Genomic DNA, 9,760 nt, shown 5'->3' on the forward strand with positions numbered 1-9,760 from the left:
TACCCACCATGAAAGAGATAATATAAATTGAGCAACCTGTCTTTTAATATTTTACACAGGGCTTTTTTTTTCCAGAAATACCGACATGATGTTAAGGGCAAGCATAATTGTGGCCACAATTTTCTCAAATTAAACAGACATAAATAAAGCACTACATTTAAATTCTCCATATCTCCTTGGGTTGCCAATTTTATCTCTTTTCCCACAGTTGAGGCACAGTATCTTATCCATGGGTTGCCGAGACAGGAAACGCAGATATGCCTAATCTTAAAAGCACCGTAGTGATGATGGGAAGAACTGTGATGTCGTGGGACCATTCAGCAGAGACAAGAAGATTATAAATGCTATTCGAGTTACCGGATAAACTCAACCAATTATTAGATATTGTCAACTTTATAATTACACAAAATGATTGTGTATTACTTTAGTAATGCTTTTTCAGTGTTGGAAAACAGAAAGCATTGAAAAGAAAGAGAAGAGAGAGAGAGAGAGAGAGAGAGAGAGAGAGAGAGAGAGAGAGAGAGAGAGAGAGTCTATCATCCCTCCCCCGCTTCATGACGTTACTGAAAGGGAGAGGACAGCATCTTGGCTGACCCAGCTCTTTCTCTAGATAACCTAATTCAGCCAACCAAACAGGATCGACCTCTCTCTTTCTCACTCAGCCCTCCAGCCATAGACACACAGGGGGGAGAGGGATGTCACAGCTGAAAGAAAACCAGTCCTCCTCCGTGTGCATGAAAAACAAGCAGTGCGCGACCATTCGTCACGTTTACGCACGGGGTAGTTACTTCTTTTACGCGCCGTCCGGAGACAAATTGGCCCAGTTTTGGACCTGTTGACTATTTGTTATCTGTCATCTCTCTGTTGGTGGTAATCATGCTCCCCAGCCCGCTCATTACTTCTTCCACTACGCCTTTCTCTGTGAAGGACATTCTGAAGTTAGAGTTGCAGCAACAATCTCAGCAGCACCAGCTCCAGTTTATCTCCCGCTTCGGTCTCTCCAGTGCGCTGTCACAGCCGGGAGCGTTCCCAGATAAACCGTTCCGGTCACATTCACCGCCCTCCTGCATGTTGGCCGGTAGGGACAATCCAAGTCCTGTAAGCTCAGGCCTCTCGGAGAGCGAGGATAGGATGTCGTACCTCAACACGCTGACTGTACATGACCGGCTGGCGGAGTCCGGGCTGCCGGGGGAGATGTTCAGCAACCCGGCGCAGAACCACTCTGCAGAGCTCCGGCTGGAGACCGAGCAGGAGGACCAAGATAGCAGTGAGTACACATTCTGATGATAAATATGTTCATCCAAAACTGGGTGAGGAGGATGATGATAGCTGTCGTTGTTTTGTTAATTGTATAAATAGCATTGACAGAGATGACAGAGGAGTAAATCAGAATGTTCATTAAACTTAGATATTTGGCTATCGTGCTAAACATGCTACATAGTATTTTCTAAACTGGCTTCAATAGATATAGCTGGAGGAATAATTACTGCAAACTGACAAGATTTCAATTTTCCATTCATGTATAAATCGATCACCAAATGCACCCAGAGGGAATAGAAAATCAATTCTGCACCGGGGTGAGTCTTACTAAAAATATCTGAAAATATCAAATTTAAATAAAATAAAAATATCTATTCGTCGAATTGATTTTTTAGCATGTAATTATACTATATATGTATTATGTATAGCAAGTGCCACACCTTGCACGAAGGATGCACATTGTTCCATTAGCTTCCTTAGCTTTATGCACAGCAGTTAGTCGCTGTGCATAAAGCTCGGATGCATTTAAGTGTTTACTTTATTAATCCACGATAGCTATTTGATTTTGGGCAAGAAAAACAGACACATGCACAGACAGACATTTACTAGCAAAAGAGCTGTTTAAAACTATGTTGGGCTAATGGTAAATTTGATCTAAAAATAAATAGGTCAAACTAATCATATAAATAAGTCCATATAAAAATCCATAAACAATAATTTGCTGCAATAGATGTTGCCTACTTAATGTTAATTTAATCGTCAAATAAGTATATATTAATATATATATTTAACTTTAATTTAAACTTTAATTTTCGAAGATCTAAACATTTGTTAATTTCAGTTCACGGATGAATTGACAAATACGTTTCACTCTTTGAAACCACGTTTTGATTCATTTCCTAATAAATACTAAAATAATAATTTCCAAAGCAGTACACTTGATTTTATTTATTGGTTTTAAATATATTTTAACTAACATTTATATAATTCAAATGATTGTTCATACATTTTAATAAACAACAAACATATAATCTGCTATGAAAAAAACTGTTTCACTTCAACATTTTAAGAAAGTAAGATTTTGAAATCAATTAATTCATATGGATATCGATGTGATGAGATTAGGAAAAATATTGGAAGGTGGATAAATATTTCTTATTTATTATTCATCTTGTTTTAGCATTGATGTAATCTAAACGTTTGCTTCTCCACGCAGAGAGCTGCGGTGCGTTGGGAGACGAGTTTGAGGATCCAGACTCGGAGAAGCCCACCACCAAGCCGCAGAGGACCAGGAGGAAACCCCGCGTGCTCTTCTCCCAGGCTCAGGTGTTTGAGCTGGAGCGGCGCTTCAAGCAGCAGCGTTACCTGTCTGCCCCGGAGAGAGAACACCTGGCCAGCTCCCTGAAACTCACCTCCACCCAGGTTAAAATCTGGTTCCAGAACAGGAGGTACAAATGCAAGAGGCAGCGGCAGGACAAGAGTCTGGAGATGGCAGGTCATCACCACCACCACCACCACCACCCACCACCGCCCAGGAGGGTGGCGGTTCCAGTATTGGTACGGGACGGGAGGCCTTGTCTGACAGGATCCCAGAACTATAACGGGTCTTACACAGTCGGAGCTCCAAACCCGTACAGCTACAATGGCTATCAGGCCTACAGCTACAACAACTCGTTGTATACTAACACTTACTCTTGTACTTATTCTAGTTTACCTGCTCTGCCGCCGAGCAACACCACTGCTAATGCTTTTATGAACATGAATTTGGGAAACCTCGGTGCACAGACGCAAAGCCAGGCACCCCAAGGACCAGTCGTCACACCCTGTCAGGGAACTCTGCAGGGCATACGGGCATGGTAGCGCAGTCTTTACGCACAATCACAGCTGGGAGAGACTTCTCTGGGATGGCTGAATGGACTCAAGCATGTAAACCTGATCAACTAATGCAACGAAAGCACAATTTCAAACTCTGTAACACCAAAAGTGTAGGCCAGTTAGCTGTGACTCAAGGCAGGCCTATGAGGAAACCCTAACCCGTTGACTGATACAGTATACAGTATGCGCATTTTCTCTGAGCCACAAACGTATTAAATAAAAAATATTAAAACTGCTGTTGGATATTTGATTGTCGGATTGAATGTCGCCGATGAGCAAAGATTGTACGTAATGAGGCCTATTGTGACTGAAGTTGGATGTATTATGCGACTAAAAAAAACGTTTCAATATGCATAATGTATAGTAATAGTAATGAATTAAATGTTGGATTAATTGGCCCTGTGAAGTCCACTGCGAGAAAATAATAATATGAACCACAATTGCAAGATAATGCATTCTTATTAAATATTACGCTTTTTTATTTTAACAGTGTGATTAGTTTTTTACCAACATACTTTGTTTATTACTCTAAAAGTCGGATACATGAGATTGAACGATACTCTGTGAGAACTGCGCACTGTTATGTTACAGGACTGTTTTTACGCTCAAGTTACAATGACGAATCACTAATGATGAAATTAAATGATACAACAAACATAATGACAATCGTGAAGCGCGCGCCCGTGTGTGTGTGTGTGTGTGTGTGTGTGTGTGTGTGTGTGTGTGTGTGTGTGTGTGTGTGTGTGTGTGTGTGTGTGTGTGTGTGTTTTGAACCTAGACAAATACCAAATACATAATATATTTTTGAAAAAACATATATGTACAAATGTACGCTTCTAAACTATACAAGTTTATTAACTATGTATTGGAAGCACGTTACATTGCTTTTCAACATTCATATCAATATGGATGAGTAACTCAAATCAATTAATGTCGAGTTGACTTTATTCTATAAGCATTCATCCCTAGTTTCTCATCGTCTCAAATTGTTTCTCAAGCATTTTTTTCCCCTGTGAGAAAGCTTGTGGTAGACTTTGGCCTGAGACAAGAACCAGAAACAGAGAGAATTTAGAGGCGAGCTAATGTCCGGTCAGGATTCAGGGATGGACATTAACCAGACAGCCATCCTCGGGACTCACACAGCGAATAAACTCAGAGCTTCGGATGATAAATAGTTAGGAATTTGTCTTCGTTGATGCATGACACAGAAAAACATAATTCCCATATAAAAAAAAATATGACTATGTTTTCTTATATACTCCAAATAATAAATATATTATGCATTATACTTATGTTAAAAATGTAACTAATAGTAGTAATAATAATAACAAGGGGTTCAATGATATAGCCACCAATCATTTTATAATAATTATATTATATCATAATCATAAATACTTATCCACATTTTCACTCAGACACATTTTACTCGAGGGCACACACAAATACGTACACACCGCGTTAATTGGAGATGGACTTAAGCAAACACCTTCTCCTCGAATACGCAGACACCATTAATGGAGATGAATAGCAACGTAAACAGAGTGTTTGTCTCCTCTGATAGCCTCACTGGCCACTTCCCCTGGCTACTGCACTGCCGGTAGGACATACCTGGTGTCAGCTCTAAGTGCTGCAGAGTCACTAGTGTAAATAGAGCTGGCGACAGGACGGCGATGCCTGAGGACGCGGCCTGGCCACGGCTGCTCTGACAGGCGCTGCGATCGCTATCTTACGTTTCCAAAGATAGCAGCTCGGATCATCGGTGCACTAGGCGTGGAGTTTCCCAAAACAAAGTCTCCAATGGCAACCACTCGAGGAGCTCACAAAAAAAACCAGGGCCCAAATATAGAGAAGGGAAAGTTCGTGGAAAGCTGGAGTAAAGGCTCTCCCATTAGGTGGACCTCCAAGTGTCATCATTTTGGCATCAGATGGACATGGAAACGTTTTTCCAGGACTATAGCCAAATTATCTTTGGACTTTATTATGACACAAGTCAGTGTAAAAGTAAGACAAGATGCCATTTTAATTAGGCTTCTGGTAAAATTGAATATGAGATGGGAGTAGTTTAATGATAGAGGGTGTGCATGTTGTACAGATTGTAAAAACCTTCGAGACACACCTGTGGTTTTGCGCTGTATAAATAAAAGGGACTTGACATGACTGTATGCCAGTTGATGTATCACAAGACCGAGATTAAACTTTTAAAAAAAGGTCATTCTTTTCTCACATAATTCTAAATACATAATATATTTTTCAGTAATTGCTGTCTGTAGAAATGTTGTGGATGCACATGCAGACTTTTAATTAGAGTTTAAATTATATTTATATAATTCTATATATATCCTCCTATATATATATATATATATATATATATACATATACATATATATATATATATATACATATATATATATATATATATATATATATATATATATATATATATATATATATATATATATATATATATATATATGTATACATATATATATATATATATTATATATATATATATATATATATACATATATATATACATATATATATACATATATATATATATATATATATATATATATATATATATATATATATATATATATATATATATATATATATATATATATATATATAGTTGGCATGCTGCTTATACAAAATTAACAGCATTTATTACAGCAAGCATGTTACATGTTAAGTAATGATACAAATTCCCACAAGGTTTTGCCAAAGTAATTTCACTTTGTTGATATGGTGATGACATCAGGTAGTTAAAACACATGTTAAGTGTGCTATAACTTCCATGTTTCCCATCCGGACATGTTGCGACACTCTGGAGCTGACTTGCGCTCTGTGGCAACCGGAGAGATCTTTCTGTTTAGTCAGAGGAAGAAAACAAAACAACACGGAGGAGGCAGATCATTGCATCTGTCATCGCGTCTCCTCAATGAAGGGCAGGCCTGCTGATCGTGTAATGCGCACGCGTGTGTGTGTAACAGAGAGAGAGAGAGAGAGAGAGAGAGAGAGAGAGAGAGAGAGAGAGAGAGAGAGAGCGAGAGAGAGAGGGCGGGGGGGGGGGGGGGGGGGCAAAACGCGAGTTGCCATCTTTTCTTTTTACGCGCCTCTTCACTTTGGGAACAAAGCGTCGTGACCACACGGCGGCGCTACTCACTCGTTTCAGTAACAAGGCTTGAAGTCCTCTCTTCACACTTTAAAATACTATATCAATGGTCAATCTCAGTTATTCAGTAAATTCAGTTATGGCTTTTGTTAACGGACATTATGGTTTAATGTCACCATAGCCTCCAACAACTCAGGCTACTGCATTTAAGACTGAAACATTAAAAATTAAAACATATCATTTATCTATGCAATGTTATGCATAAAGAAGAACAATTGTTAAAATAGACAATGAATATTTCATGTTACATTCTGTAAAGATTAAAATGTGGACTGGAAGAGAATGAAGCCATTTCAAATTAGAATGGTCCTGTCATAGTCCTGTAGAATTGAGTGGTCACTAAAATCAAAGTATGATAACAGTAATATTTCCTATGTTAAGATGAGCTGCGGTATTGTGGAAGGATTTCAAACTTTTCTCACATGTAGCCTGCGCTGAGCTGCGTTTTACGCACGCTTAAGGAACTTTACGCATCAGAGTTTCTGAATACAGTGTGCATATGTTAATTATTTGTAAGACTTGTTCATTAGTTCCAGTCTGAATCCCTTATTCATTTCCAATATTCACCGAAATGAACTGAATTGAAATCCCCAAAACGGGTCTAATTACTGTCCTCGTCTCCACATAGTAAAACAGGCTCAAACTAATTTAGCTATAGAGTTATTAACCTTTTATTAAATAATAAAATGCATTCATAACGTAAGCTTGTAATAATCACACCTCACCAAAGTGAAGTACCTCGTCTGCAAAATCATTGTCCGTCGTCCTGAGCGAAGAGACAAGCATGGAGCTGGGCGGTGCGGAGGAGGGACCAGGCAGATCCTGCCCTATCAAAGGTTAACTGGAGCTGCTGCTCCTGCTGCGGCTGCTTCTGCTGCTGAGAATATTGTAAAAGACTTGACAGCTCGTGATGTAGGCTGTTCATTAGGAGACCGGACTTAGATAACCACAATTAAATTAGAACAATTACTGAGAGCGGTGAAAAGATCGAATCAGTAAGGACCTTTGCTTTCGAGTGGCTGATCTCTTGATGCCTCCAAATAAATCGTACGTGAGCGTGAGGAAATATCAGTGCTCTTATTTTAATCATGACATTAAGTTTTTCGTCCTTCTCCATCAAAGACATCCTCACCGGACGTGATGCCCGGGGGAAGCCCGGTACCAGGAGTACGGAGGGGCTCTGCGCACCAAAGCGCAACATCTGCACCGGGCATGGCACGAGAGTCCCCGATCTGTCTCATCAAGACACGGATGAGAACCGCATCCACAAGGAGACATTCCCTGCTGATCTTAGGCTGACTGTTGGAAAGCTCCGGTCTAATACGTACAACGAGGAGGCCACAGGAGAGGAGCCTGAGCTCAGAGAAGGTGAGCAGTTGTATTGTATTTGTCAGTAAGTAACTGTGTAAAGACTCTGTGGTTTCTCACTGCAACCAATTTGACAATAAATTGACAATTTGGCATTTAGATTAGATTTGCGCAAATTGGCATCTTGAAATAAGATAGATACAAGAAGGAAACAAATTGAATACAGTCTTGCTTTGGAAACGGGATCAACTGGTCTCACCTCAATGTTTGACTATCTATTAGAGCTCAAATATGGGTTTGATTCACAACAGATACATTATACGATGGGACATTTTTAGCAGTATTTTCAGTGATTTAATTTATTATTTTTACCAATCAAATTGTATTGGGTTTTTTTTTTTTAAATACAAAGATCTCTGAAGAGCCATATTTCAGTATTCATTCATTACGTTTATTTTTGCTGCGTCAGGCTTTGGGATAGTGCTATAAAATAAAAAGCATGCAAACCAAAATGTTTGTAAAATGTTCACCATTGTAAAGCCTTATTCATTCCATTACATCACCTGACTTTCTGATCGTGTGAAAGGGATCGAAGAGAGAGGAAAACCTCATATTGGCCAACATCAGCACCTTGTTGAAGAGACCTCTCAGCCAGCAGTTCTAGTGGCGTTATGCTTTTGACCACCTCGACAGAGAAAACTCACTCATTTTCATCTCTGTTGTCTTATAGGCGCTGGAGACCAGCGGCCACACTGTGTGGAGCGGGATCAACGGCAGAAAGAGGAGGCGGAAGAAGAGGGACGTCACCACAGCGGGGAGACGGCCAGCTGTTCGTCCGATGAGCAGCAGTGCGGGCCCAGGACAAAGAAGCGCTCCAGGGCGGCCTTCTCTCACGCGCAAGTGTACGAGCTTGAGCACCGATTCAACACGCAACGCTATCTTTCAGGTCCCGAACGGGCCGATCTAGCAGAAGCTCTGAAACTCACAGAGACTCAGGTAAAAATCTGGTTCCAGAACCGGAGATATAAAACCAAACGGCGCCAGATGGCGGCCGAGCTGGTGGCGTGCGGCTCAGCAAAGAAAGTAGCAGTACAAGTGCTGGTGATGGACAACCAGAAGCAGTACTATCAGGCCAATGGAGTACATATCCCAGTGACTGTGCCCCTGTACCACCAAGCCTACCAGTACCACCCCTGCCTGCACTACTACTGCCAGCCCTGGAGCGTGAACAGCATGTCCTGTGGAGGGATGCTCTAAGCTGCTCTGAGCTGCTCTTACAGGATACATGACTTGGACAAATGTCTCTCCCAACTCAACGTGTTGGCAGCTTTCTGTATGGATCACCCTCTATTGTCAAACTGACTGAGATTGTACATATTTTTTTGTTTGTTTTCTGGGTTTATTTTTGTTTTATAAGCCAGTTTAGCATTTTGGCCTGCTATTTAGGATTCCTACAATGCAAATGTCTCTCTCCATGACTAGATCAATCTAGAGATATTCTGTAAATTGCTATAATCAAGGCAATTTAAATAATAATATTAATAATAAAACCTTCTAAGTGTTAACCTGCAGTAGTAGCATAGTGGGCATATAGAAGGTATTACAAAGCTTGTTTAAGTCTGTCAATTGATTAGATTATTACTGTGTGAGGTAATGTTTTAAATGTAAGACTGAGATTTGAGTGTGGTTATTATTTAGAAAAAAGTAATAATTTAAAGGCTGGATACTGCTGATTTTTTCCTATTTTTTCAGAATCTTATTTATCTATTTCATCTAATATTTGATTTTTTTTCTGATTTTTTTTAAGGGACTATACATAAATTCTGAAGGAGATCAGAAAAAGTAATGAGTTGTGTTTTTTCCCTGAGGGGAGTCTGGTTGGACATATCTGGAAAAGCAGAGAAAGGTCTTTTTATTTTTGAACACCCCAATTTTGTATTTCAGTATTCCCTTGCAGGATCGATATTTTTTTTAAAGGAATCAAAAAGTGGTAAATTGTGTTATAGTTGGCACAGTGGGTCATAAAGGCATCATAAACAACCCTGTCTCTGTTTCAGGGATTTATTTTTCTATCACACAAACTGTTATTTTTACTTTAAAAATATTAAGGTTTAATTACACTCTCTTAAATTATTTATGCTT

At 39.6% G+C, this 9,760-nt stretch overlaps 2 protein-coding genes across 2 annotated transcripts; both read left to right on the forward strand.

Moving 5' to 3' along the window:
- The first annotated feature begins 632 nt into the window (after positions 1 to 632).
- On the forward strand, positions 633 to 3,622 carry nkx2.3 (NK2 homeobox 3). Its single transcript, XM_029450134.1, has 2 exons — positions 633 to 1,267; positions 2,477 to 3,622. Exons 1-2 carry the CDS (start codon positions 877 to 879, stop codon positions 3,118 to 3,120), a joined length of 1,035 nt encoding a protein of 344 aa, XP_029305994.1. The 5' UTR covers positions 633 to 876; the 3' UTR covers positions 3,121 to 3,622.
- Positions 3,623 to 7,206: 3,584 nt separating this feature from the next.
- Positions 7,207 to 9,008, forward strand: nkx3.3 (NK3 homeobox 3). Its single transcript, XM_029450315.1, has 2 exons — positions 7,207 to 7,678; positions 8,349 to 9,008. The coding sequence occupies exons 1-2, from the start codon at positions 7,399 to 7,401 to the stop codon at positions 8,873 to 8,875; spliced, it is 807 nt and encodes a 268-aa protein (XP_029306175.1). The 5' UTR covers positions 7,207 to 7,398; the 3' UTR covers positions 8,876 to 9,008.
- Positions 9,009 to 9,760: the final 752 nt, after the last annotated feature.

The sequence above is a fragment of the Cottoperca gobio genome, chromosome 15 (assembly GCF_900634415.1).
Source record: "Cottoperca gobio chromosome 15, fCotGob3.1, whole genome shotgun sequence".
NCBI lineage: Eukaryota > Metazoa > Chordata > Actinopteri > Perciformes > Bovichtidae > Cottoperca > Cottoperca gobio.

Coding starts and splice junctions, on each gene's coding strand:
- nkx2.3 (XM_029450134.1), top strand. CDS start 877: ATGCTCCCCAGCCCGCTCATTACTTCTTCCACTACGCCTTTCTCTGTG. Junction 1,268..2,476: donor GCAGGAGGACCAAGATAGCA/GTGAGTACACAT, acceptor TTCTCCACGCAG/AGAGCTGCGGTGCGTTGGGA.
- nkx3.3 (XM_029450315.1), top strand. CDS start 7,399: ATGACATTAAGTTTTTCGTCCTTCTCCATCAAAGACATCCTCACCGGA. Junction 7,679..8,348: donor GGAGCCTGAGCTCAGAGAAG/GTGAGCAGTTGT, acceptor GTTGTCTTATAG/GCGCTGGAGACCAGCGGCCA.